The following is a 12,157-nucleotide window of genomic DNA, read 5'->3' as shown; positions in this document are numbered from 1 at the left end:
AGATAACAGATGCATTGCTCATGACCTGTCAAGAATCACTTGATTCTGGCATGGTCCCGGAGCACAGGAAGATTGCAAATATCAATTCACTCTTTGAGAAGGGAGGAAGGCAAAAGAAAGAAAATTATAGTCCGGTTAGCCTCACCTCAGTGCTGGGAAAGCGTTTGCATCTATTGTAACAGATGAGGTTTTGGGGTACTAGGAGACTAATGATAAAATCAGTCAAAGCCAGCACAGCTTCTGCACAGAGAAACCTTGCCTGGCAAATCTGTTAGAGTTCTTCGAAGAAGTCATAAGCAGAATGGACAAACGAGAGGCAGTGTACATCTTTTACCTGGATTTTCAGAAGGCATCTGATAAGGTGTCACACATGAGACCGCATAACAGGATAAACTTCAGAAGAAATACTGGCATGGATAGAGGAATGGCGGAAAGCCAAGAGGCAGCGAGTGGGAATAAAAAGAGCCTTTCCTAGTTGGCTAGCAGTGACTCATGGTCTTCAGGGATCAGTAATCGGTCTGCTACTTTTCACATTGTTTGTCAATGATTTGGATAATGGAATTGATGGCTTTGTGGCAAGGTTTGCGGATGATACAAAGATAGGTGGAGGCGTTGGTAGTGCTGAGGAAGCAATGTGATTGCAGCAGGATAAAGACAAATTTGTAGAATGGGCAAAAAAAGTGGCAGATGGAATGCAATATTGGGAGATGTACGATAATGCATTTTGGCAAAAGGAACAACAGTGAACTATTATCTGATTGGGGAGAAGGTTCAAACAACAGAAGTACAGAAGGAAATATGAGCCCTCGGGCAAGACTCCCAGAAGGTTAATTTACAGGTTGAGTCTGTGGTAAAGGAGGCAAACGCAATGCTGGCATTTATTTAAAGTGAAGTAGAATATACAAGCAGGAAGGTAATGCTGATACTTAAAACACTACTTAGGCCGCACTTAGGCTACTGGGGACCCATATCTCAGAAAAGGTGTGTTGTCATTGGAGAGAGTACAGAGGATGTTCAAGAAGATGATTCCGGGAATGAAGGGGTTAAGGTATGAGGAGTGTTTGCCAGCCTTGGTCCTGTACTCCTGCACTGACCTATGTTTAATAAACGCGGGTGGGGAGGGGGTGTTAAATCTCACTGAAACCCACCGAATGTGGAAAGGTCTCGATGGGGTGGATGAGGAGAGGACTTTTTGTATGGTGGGGGTAGCCATAACAGAGGGCACAGCCTCAAAACTGAGGAGCGACCTTTTAGAATAATTAAGGAGGATTTTATTCAGTCAGAGAGCAGTGAATCTGTGGAATTCTCTGACACAGACGGCGGTGGGGGCCAACTCTGTGGGTAAATTTCAGGCAGAAGCTAATAGTTTGCTGATCAGTCAGGGCATTACAGGATGTGCCGAGGAGGCAGGTGCATGGGGTTGAGTGAGAACCGGGATCAGCCATGATAGAACGGCGGAGCAGACTCGATGGGGCTGAATGGCCTAATTCTGCTCCTATGTCTTATTGTCTTATACTGTCTTACACAGTGAAGATTGACACAAAACACTTATCACATTCAACCGCTGTTTCTTTGCTCGATTACAAAATCGACAGCATCATCTTCCAGCGGTACAATATGAATTCTTGCCTCTCTTTTACTCTTAATATATCTGAAAGGCTTTTGATACTTGATATTATTGGCTCACTTACCTTAATGTTTCACCTTGTCTCCCCTGTGTGTTTTTTTTAGTTGTCTCCTGTTGGGTATGTAAAAGCTTTTCAATCCTCTAACTTCCCACCATTTTCTTGCTTTATTATATGACCCCACTTTTGTTTTTATGAAAAATAGGAGAAAATCTGTGGATGCTGGAAATCCAAGCAACACATAGACAAAATGCTAGAGGAACCTAGGAGGTCAGGCAGCATATATGGTAAATAGTAAACAGTCGACGTTTCGAGCCGAGACCCTTCATCAGGACTGGGGAAAAAAAAGATGAGATGTCAGAGGAAGAAGTGTGGGGGTTGGAGGGGTGGAAGAAGTGGTAGGTGATAGGTGTAACTGGGAGAGGGAGAGTAGTGAAGGAAAAAACTTCTTAGGATCTAATTTCCTTAACGATTCTCCAAAGATCATTGCTAATGCATCCACATCTTTTCAGCCACCTCTTTCAGATCCCTGGGGTGTGCACCATCTGGTCCAGGTGACCTATTTACCTTCAGACCATCTCTGTTTCCCAAGAACCTTCTCCCGAGTAATGTAACTTTACACATTCTGACCACTGACCTCTGCGAGCTCCATATTGCTGCCAGTGTCTTGCACAGATATGAGTGATGTTCAATACTGAATGGAGAGACAGGGTCCTTTTTCTCTTTACTTTGGTAACCATACAGTCAAAATGAGAATTGTAACGCTCAATCATTTCATTGTACATTGTGTACTCTTTGTTATTTCAGCTGTCACGTATTCTGTGATGGAAATGAAGAACCAGCAGAGATGGAAAACACTTTGAAGTCCAGTATTGTTGGAAACTCATAATATTTATCTGTAACTATGCAATACAGTATTATAAATGTAGATAAATCTAACAGGTTAGTAATGATTATGTAAAAGTAAGTGTGGAATATATATGTATGAAAAACCAAGCTTCTTTCATTCTAGCAGTAAAACGATACAGTTTTACAGGAACTTCAGCAATAGCTTGGACCTTGGCCTGTCCGGGAGCCAAGTGGCCTCGGCCCAACGTATAACACAGACATGTACGAACAACTGTAACATGGCCAAACTCACTTTTAGTGAGGTTCACAGTAAGACTGGCCTTGGAAAATCTGTCAAACAGTTTTTCTACAGCTGCAATCTGCTCTTCCCACGTGTCATTCAAGACCAATAAATCACTGATATAAGCCCCTGTGTTTACTAAACCTCTAATCACAGAATTGATCATTCTTTGAAATGTCCCAAATGCTGATTTCTCTTTAGCCCTCTCTGTTAAGGGAACACCCCAGTATTCTTTTAACAAGTCAAACTTTAAAAGGTATTTAGCCTTCCCCACTCTATCAATACAGTCATTCATTCTCTGTCCTTGTTCTTTCCTATTTCTAATTTCCTCAACCATTTTCCTTTCTTGAAAGTTCTCTCTGTAAAGGTACCATTTCATGGGCTGGGCTGAATTCACAATGACGTGATGCACTGCACCTGTGTTCTATTTCAAAATGCCAATTAGTCCTTTCGCTAGTTGTTGTGGTCTAGGGTCCAACTGATGGACCTTATCAGTCATATTTTCCAAAACAATGGAATTCTGACATCTGAGTGAGAATAGATTCAGTGGGTAAACATGTTTTTCCACTCCATTATCAGATTCCATGACTCCATTTTGTTCCATAACAATTCTCCCAGCTGCAATTCTAGCAAACAAGTGTTTTATTTTAATTCGACCATTTTGTAAACTTTCCTTTGCAAGGACACAAAGCTTACTAAATTTTCCCAGAATTTTAAAACAACTTAAACACACTGACGGATTTTTCTCAATCAGACCATAGTTCTCTGAGTAGGGTCAAACGTCCTTTTGGCCTGTAACTCAATACAGGTTTCAACAAACTACCCTCCAAAGCCTTCTGAATCGAATCTCCAACAATAAATAAGAGGAGGGGAACCCCTTCATCCCAATTTTTCCCATTTCTCACACAATATGTTTTAATCATCGTCTTAAGAGTTGAGTTGAGCCGTTCCAAGGCTCCCTTGGACTCTTACATCTGTAGATGACACCATGTGCTTAGCTTCTAATTCTGTAGCTATCCCCTGCAATGTTCTCAAAGTAAACTTACAACCCTTTTTAAATCAAATTGAATTTCTTTGGGCAGACCTACCAGTGAAGAACTTACTGAATGCTGTTACCACAGTCTTGGCCAGGGTGTTTTCAAAAGACACTACTTCAGGGGACCTAGACACAGCACACATGATTGTTAACACATACTGATGACCAGCTGCAGTCTTTTGCAATGGGCCTACACAATCCAGTATGACCCCAGGAAAAAGATTCACTAAAAGCAGATACCGGTTTAAGTAGTGTTACCTGAATAACCTGATTAGACTTCCCCTCCACATGACAGGTATGGCAAATGCTGTAAAAATTCACAACATCCTTCCTTGAACTAGGCCAGTAAAATTCCTTCATAATCCTGTTCACTGTCTTTCTCACTCCATGAGGTGCACCTAAAGGCACACTGTAAGCCATGTTTAAAATTTCAGCCCTGTAAACTTTCAGAACCATCACGTGACTTGCAGGCACAGTGGCTGGTCTCCACCTCCTCATCAACACCCCATCTTTATGGTAATATCCCACTGACTCTCTCTGAACCTCTTCTCCTATGAGGGCTACCTCCCTTAAAGCCGCCATTCCAGAATCTCCCTTCTGTTCTCTGTAAATACCTTCCTCAATAAAGACAAGTCTTTCCCATACACCTTACTCTCAAAGTCCTGCCGAAATCTGGAAGGTAGAAAAGTCTGTGATACATCATTATAATTTAAACCTCTGGTTTTCCTACCGTAGGCCTCAACAGCAGCTCTGCTCATCAGCTGAATTGCTGAAACACTCTTATCGTGGAGAGCTGTCAACATGTCTCCATTGTTTACTAAACTCAGCACCATCATCAGGCTTATGAGAACCATGTATACATTATGGAAGAGACCAAACAATCCGTTCATCAAATTTCTCCGACTTATCTCCATAACATTACACTGAATTAGCTTGCAGGTGCTGAAGTATCCAAACAAAATTCCAGAGTAGCACATCCTTGCTCGGCAGGCCTTTGTCCTGCAAGCAGGGTCAAAGGTCACGCAACCAATCCAAACTTTTCCGCAAACAACAGGAGTTCTGCAGATGCTGGAAATTCAAGCAACACACATCAAAGTTGCTGGTGAACGCAGCAGGCCAGGCAGCATCTGTAGGAAGAGGTACAATCGACGTTTCAGGCCGAGACCCTCCGTCAGGACTAACTGAAGGAAGGGAGAGTAAGGGATTTGAGAGGGGGAGGGGGAGATCCAAAATAATAGGAGAAGACAGGAGGGGGAGGGATGGAGCCAAGAGCTGGACAGGTGATTGGCAAAAGGGGATACGAGAGGATCATGGGACAGGAGGTCCGGGAAGAAAGACAGGGGGGGGAACCCAGAGGATGGGCAAGAGGTATATTCAGAGGGACAGAGGGAGAAAAAGGAGAGTGAGAGAAAGAATGTGTGCATAAAAATAAGTAACAGATGGGGTACGAGGGGGAGGTGGGGCCTTAGCAGAAGTTAGAGAAGTCGATGTTCATGCCTCCAACCTGATGATTCCCCCTCCCCCCCCCTTGTCTTTCTTCCTGGACCTCCTGTCCCATGATCCTCTCATATCCCTTTTGCCAATCACCTGTCCAGCTCTTGGCTCCATCCCTCCCCCTCCTGTCTTCTCCTATCATTTTGGATCTCCCCCTCCCCCTCCCACTTTCAAATCCCTTACTCTCTCTTCCTTCAGTTAGTCCTGACGAAGGGTGTCGGCCTGAAACGTCGACTGCACCTCTTCCTACAGATGCTGCCTGGCCTGCTGCGTTCACCAGCAACTTTGATGTGGTTTGCTATCTATCTATCTATTTATTTATTTATTCTCTCTTTCCCTATCACAAATACTCCTTCCCTGTTCTCCATCTTCCTCTGGTGCTCCCCTTCCCTTTTCTTTCTTCCAAGGCCTTCCATCCCATGATACTCCGCCTTCTCCAGCCTCGTATCCCTTTTGCCAATCACCTGTCCAGCTCTTGGCTCCATCCCTCCCCCTCCTGTCTTCTCCTATCATTTTGGATCTCCCCCTCCCCCTCCCACTTTCAAATCTCTTACTAACTCTTCCTTCAGTTAGTCCTGACGAAGGGTCTCGGCCTGAAACGTCGACTGCACCTCTTCCTACAGATGCTGCCTGGCCTGCTGCGTTCACCAGCAACTTTGATGTGTGTTGCCCAAACTTTTCCAGCACTTTATCCAAAAGTCCAGGAACAGCACTTTTCCCATTATTTTCAGCAACACTGACCTCACCAGAACCCACTTCTTCACCAGCCTTTAAACCACGGTCTAATACAAGTAACTGAGAATCCTCACATTCCACCGGTACCAAGGTTAACCCCTTATTCACTGAACCAAGATCATCTGACACACAAAAACTGCATTCCTTTTCAACCAAGTCAGGCACCTCAGATTTTAACTGAGCTTCAACATAAGGTTCAGAACCCTGTGAATTCACAGGTACTTCCACAACCTGAACACATTAAATCGGGACAGCTGCGTCTTCTGGGCTGTCATCACTTGTCCCAGTTTCAAATTCAAGGTCACCCCGAACCTCCCAGCTATTCTCTGGCAAACTCTTTTTGGGTGTAAACTCAACCTCGTGGGTTAAAACTTCTTTGTCTGCTTTCTTATCAAACCCCTGCAGGGTAGCGGCATCCTCTGCATCAGGGTATGCCCTTACATCATCAAGAACACAACTTTTCAATTCATCACACAAAACAAGCCCTTCTGAGCTGTAAAAATCATCAGGGTCCGACACTAAACCTCTTTGCTGCAACTTCCCTATCTTTTCCAGCTCGAACCGCTTCTGCTTGTCGTCTGCCACGTGATCTTCACATTGCCATATCTCCATCTCGGCTGTCTCTGTCTTTCTGCCTCTTCTCTCTGTTTTTCTACCCTTCTCTCTGTCTTACTGCCTCTTGTCTACGTCTTGCTGCCTTTCTAGCCTCTCTCGAGCTGTTTTAATTTCAATTCATGCTCCATTCTTAATTTTTCCAACAGAAGCTGAAGCTCATCCTCAATACTAACATCCATTTCTGCTGTATTTCCACACAACCAAATAAAACGGGATTTTCCCCAATCAATTCAAACAAGCCTCCCAACCAATTTTGTTCATAACACTGATGCAGGCCCCAATTTTGCAAGAGGTCCAGGGTTCATATCCCGGATGAGCCCCAATTTTGTTCACGTAGCCCGTGACGGGAATAAAGAACCAGCAGAGATGGAAAACACTTTGAAGTCCAGTATTGCTATAAACTAATAATATTTATTAGTAACTACGCAATACAATAATATAAATGTAGATAAATCAAACAGGTTAGTAATGATTACATAAAAGTAAGTGTGGAATATATATGTATGAAAAACCAAGCTTCTTTAAGTCTAGGGGTAAAAAGATACAGTCTTACGATGATGAGTAAAGTTCAGTTCAGTTCAGTTTGTGGTATTGAGTTGAGTAGTGATGGAGAGAGAGGGAGGCAGAGATTTGAGTCTTCAGGTAAGCTGATGCCGTTGATCTTCTCGTTGTCCTTTGAAATCATTTAAAAGTCACCGACTGTGACTTTAACAAAGGGGACCGGTTTTCTGTGGTGGAGCTATCACCCAGGCAAGGGTGGACACATGGACAACTCCCCACCAGTCAACCCTTTTCCTCTTTCCACTGCAAGAGCGATGGATCGATCTGCCTGATCGATCCTCCAAAACCCACTTTACCTGCAGGCACAACAGTGCTCATTCAGTGTCCAAACATGTGTCTGAGGTCTATCATCTTCCTCCTATTTTATCTTCCCGTGCTGAGCAACAACTATCATTCAAATAACTCTTCCATCCTCTCCCTGTGAAAGAAATCCAAGCAGGCAAAAATCCTTGAAGAAAGTGTCAACAACCTGCCAAAAATCATGACATCAAGTGTCCATTAAATAATACCGCCTTCGGTTACAATTGCAACTTATGAGCTGCTCGGTGCTTTCTCCAACTCAGCAGAATGCCTAAAGTTAACGAGTTCTTTCTCGTGCCTTAAAGTGACAGTCCCACAGTTAGTCTTTGTCTCTCTCTCTTTCAAAACAAGCTATCGATGTTAAATAACTCTCTCTCTCTTTTCAAAAGCACAGTTAATAGGGGTAATCGAGCACAGTTCATAGGGGTAATTCAGGACCCCGTCACACAGGGTACTGATTTGTAACGGGACACATCATGCAGCATCCACCCAAACGAGATTTCTGAAGTTGGGCCGGGCTGGGGGGCTATCAGCCCCTATATTACGCTGTCAGCCGAAGAGCGAGTTAGATAAGGTTAGATGACCGCGTGAATCACTTCCCACATTCACAGCCGGTGAACAACCTCTCCCCAGTGTGAACTCAATGATGCACATTTGGTTGACACGGCTGACAGAATCTCTTCCCACAGTCTGAGCAGGTGATCAGCCTCTACCCATTGTGAACTTGCTGGTGTCTCTGCAGTTGAGATGACCAAGTGAATCCCTTCCCACAGTCTGAGCAGGTGAATGGCCTCTCCCCAGTGTGAACTCTCTGATGTCTCTGTAGGTGGAATGAGCAAGTGAATCCCTCCCCACAGTCTGAGCAGGTGAACGGCCTCTCCCCAGTGTGAACTTTCTGATGTACCTTCAGTTGAGATGACTGAGTGAATCCCTCCCCACACACAGAGCAGGTGAACGACCTCTCCCCCGTGTGTACTCTCTGATGTACCTTCAGATGAGATGACTGTGTGAATCCCTTCCCACAGTCTGAACAGGTGAATGGCCTCTCCCCAGTGTGAACTCGCTGATGTACTTTCAGTTGAGATGACTGAGTGAATCCCTTCCCACAGTCTGAACAGGTGAACGGCCTCTCCCCAGTGTGAACTGACATGTGTACCAGTAGGCTGGATGACTGAGTGAATCCCTTCCCACAGTCTGAACAGGTGAACGGCTTCTCCCCAGTGTGAACTGACATGTGTACCAGTAGGCTGGATGACCGAGGGAATCCCTTCCCGCAGTCTGAGCAGGTGAACGGCCTCTCCCCAGTGTGAACTTTCTGATGTACCTTCAGTTGAGATGACTGAGTGAATCCCTTCCCACAGACTGAGCAGGTGAACGGCCTCTCCCCAGTGTGAACTCGCTGATGTACCTTCAGTTGGGATGACCGAGTGAATCCCTTCCCACAGTCTGAGCAGGTGAACGGCCTCTCTCCAGTGTGAACTCGCTGATGCACCTTCAGTTGAGATGAGCAAGTGAATCCTTTCCCACAGACTGAGCAGGTGAACGGCCTCTCCTCAGTGTGAACTGACTTGTGTATCAGCAGTTCGGATGACACAGTGAATCCCCTTCCACATTCTGAGCAGGTGAACGGCCTCTCCCCAGTGTGAACTCGCTGATGTACTTTCAGTTGAGATGACTGAGTGAATCCCTTCCCACAGACTGAGCAGGTGAACGGCCTCTCACCAGTGTGAACTGACTTGTGTACCAGCAGTTGGGATGACCGAGTGAATCCCCTTCCACATTCTGAGCAGGTGAACGGCCTCTCCCCAGTGTGAACTCGCTGATGTACTTTCAGTTCAGATGCCTGAGTGAATCCCTTCCCACAGTCTGAGCAGGTGAACGGCCTCTCCCCAGTGTGAAGTCGTTGATGTAACTTCAGCTTAGATGATCCAGTGAATCCCTTCCCACAGTCTGGGCAGGTGAACGGCCTCGCCCCAGTGTGAACTCTCTGATGCACCTTCAGTTGAGATGAGCATGTGAATCCCTTCCCACAGTCTGAGCAGGTGAACGGCCTCTCTCCAGTGTGAACTCGCTGATGTATTTTCAGTTCAGATGATGTAGTGAATCCCTTCCCACAGACTGAGCAGGTGAACGGCTTCTCCCCAGTGTGAAATCGCTGATGTACCTTCAGTTGGGATGATCCAGTGAATCCCTTCCCACAGACTGAGCAGGTGAACGGCCTCTCCCCAGTGTGAACTCTCTGATGCACCTTCAGTTGAGATGAGCATGTGAATCCCTTCCCACAATCTGAGCAGGTGAATGGCCTTTCCCCAGTGTGAACTCGCTGATGCACCTTCAGTTGAGATGAGCAAGTGAATCCCTTCCCACAGACTGAGCAGGTGAACGGTCTCTCCCCAGAGTGAACTAACTGGTGTGTCAGCAGATCGGTTGACCAAGTGAATCCCTTCCCACAGTCTGAGCAGATGAATGGCCTCTCCCCAGTGTGAACTCGCTGATGTACTTTCAGTTGAGATGACTGAGTGAATCCCTTCCCACAGTCTGAACAGGTGAACGGCCTCTCCCCAGTGTGAACTGACATGTGTACCAGTAGGCTGGATGACTGAGTGAATCCCTTCCCACAGTCTGAACAGGTGAACGGCTTCTCCCCAGTGTGAACTGACATGTGTACCAGTAGGCTGGATGACCGAGGGAATCCCTTCCCGCAGTCTGAGCAGGTGAACGGCCTCTCCCCAGTGTGAACTTTCTGATGTACCTTCAGTTGAGATGACTGAGTGAATCCCTTCCCACAGACTGAGCAGGTGAACGGCCTCTCCCCAGTGTGAACTCGCTGATGTACCTTCAGTTGGGATGACCGAGTGAATCCCTTCCCACAGTCTGAGCAGGTGAACGGCCTCTCTCCAGTGTGAACTCGCTGATGCACCTTCAGTTGAGATGAGCAAGTGAATCCTTTCCCACAGACTGAGCAGGTGAACGGCCTCTCCTCAGTGTGAACTGACTTGTGTATCAGCAGTTCGGATGACACAGTGAATCCCCTTCCACATTCTGAGCAGGTGAACGGCCTCTCCCCAGTGTGAACTCGCTGATGTACTTTCAGTTGAGATGACTGAGTGAATCCCTTCCCACAGACTGAGCAGGTGAACGGCCTCTCACCAGTGTGAACTGACTTGTGTACCAGCAGTTGGGATGACCGAGTGAATCCCCTTCCACATTCTGAGCAGGTGAACGGCCACTCCCCAGTGTGAAGTCGTTGATGCAACTTCAGCTTAGATGATCCAGTGAATCCCTTCCCACAGACTGAGCAGGTGAACGGTCTCTCCCCAGAGTGAACTAACTGGTGTGTCAGCAGATTGTATGACTGAGTGAATCCTTTCCCACATTCCGAGCAGATGAATGGCCTCTCTCCAGTGTGAACTCGCTGATGTACCTTCAGTTTAGATGAGCAAGTGAATCCCTTCCCGCAGTCCGAGCAAGTGAACGGCTGCTCCCCGGTGTGAACTCGCTGGTGAGACATTAGGTCAGATGATCGAGTGAATTCTTCCCAACAAGTTCAGCAGACGACCAGCCCCTGCCCAGGGTGAACTGACTGGTGTGTCCACAGATGGAAAGACCGACTGAATCCCTTCTCACACACAGAACAGGTGAATGGCCTTGTCCCAGTGTGAACTTGCTGATGTACCTTCAGTTGAGATGACCAACTGAATCCATTCCCACTGTATGATCAGATGAATGGATTCCCCTCTGTGTAAAATGACGGGTATGCCAATCGGTCTGATGATCGAGAGAATCACTCCCCATCATCTGAGCAGGAGGGATGATTGAGTGAATGCCTTGTTCCACTTCTTCCACTGTATGGTGCAACTGTAACGAAAACCAATTTCCCCCGGGATCAATAAGTATGACTATGACTATTAAATATCTGGACGGAGACAGCAAAACTGGCGTGTTCTGTTCGAGATTCCAGTAGACAAATTCCTTGTCATTTTTAACCTGTAAAAAGATTTACAAAATCCATCAATCAGTGTTGGAAAACCTTTCAGATGAGGTCACTTGAGTTGTCAAAGTGTATTCTGGCATCACACTGCTACAGTGAAGTTCAACCCAAGCTGGAGAGAGAAATCATCTTCTAACTGGGCACAGAGCTGGTATCTGGAATGATCATCAAATTCTCTGATGCTCTTCCTGTCTCTCTAAGAATGCGGCATTTCTGCCATCTCCAATCTGTGACCTGACTCAGTTTGACTCTCTCCATTGGTATTATTCCCTGTTCCCACTGAGCTGCATGGGTGCCTAGCCCCACAGTAACTGGTACACTCTCACACAAATAGCCAGCAGTGCATTCCACACACCCACCACTCTCTGTGTGAAAAACTTACCCCTGACGTCCCCTCGGTATCTGTTTCCAAGCACCTAAAACTATGCCCCCTCGTGTTAGCCATTTCAGCCCTGGGAAAGAAACCTCTGGCTATCCACATGATCAATGCCCCTCATCATCTTATACATCTAAAAAAGGCTCTAAACATAAACAAGGAAAGTACACATTGCTTTGAGGATTGGAAAGAAGTATACAAAATTATGAGGGTATAGACAGGGTAGATGCAAGCAGCTTTTCCCACTGAGGTTGGGTGGGATGACAACCAGAGGTCATGGGTAAGTGGGGAAGGT

General features: G+C 46.0%; 1 protein-coding gene across 1 annotated transcript; it reads right to left on the bottom strand.

Annotated features, from left to right (window-relative positions):
• Window positions 1-5,918: 5,918 nt before the first annotated feature.
• Window positions 5,919-11,261, bottom strand: LOC140208374 (uncharacterized). Its single transcript, XM_072277016.1, has one exon. The coding sequence runs from the start codon at window positions 11,004-11,006 to the stop codon at window positions 8,205-8,207; it is 2,802 nt and encodes a 933-aa protein (XP_072133117.1). The 5' UTR covers window positions 11,007-11,261; the 3' UTR covers window positions 5,919-8,204.
• Window positions 11,262-12,157: the final 896 nt, after the last annotated feature.

This window comes from Mobula birostris, chromosome 13, assembly GCF_030028105.1.
Source record: "Mobula birostris isolate sMobBir1 chromosome 13, sMobBir1.hap1, whole genome shotgun sequence".
NCBI lineage: Eukaryota > Metazoa > Chordata > Chondrichthyes > Myliobatiformes > Myliobatidae > Mobula > Mobula birostris.
This window is presented reverse-complemented; position numbering and strand designations above follow the sequence as displayed.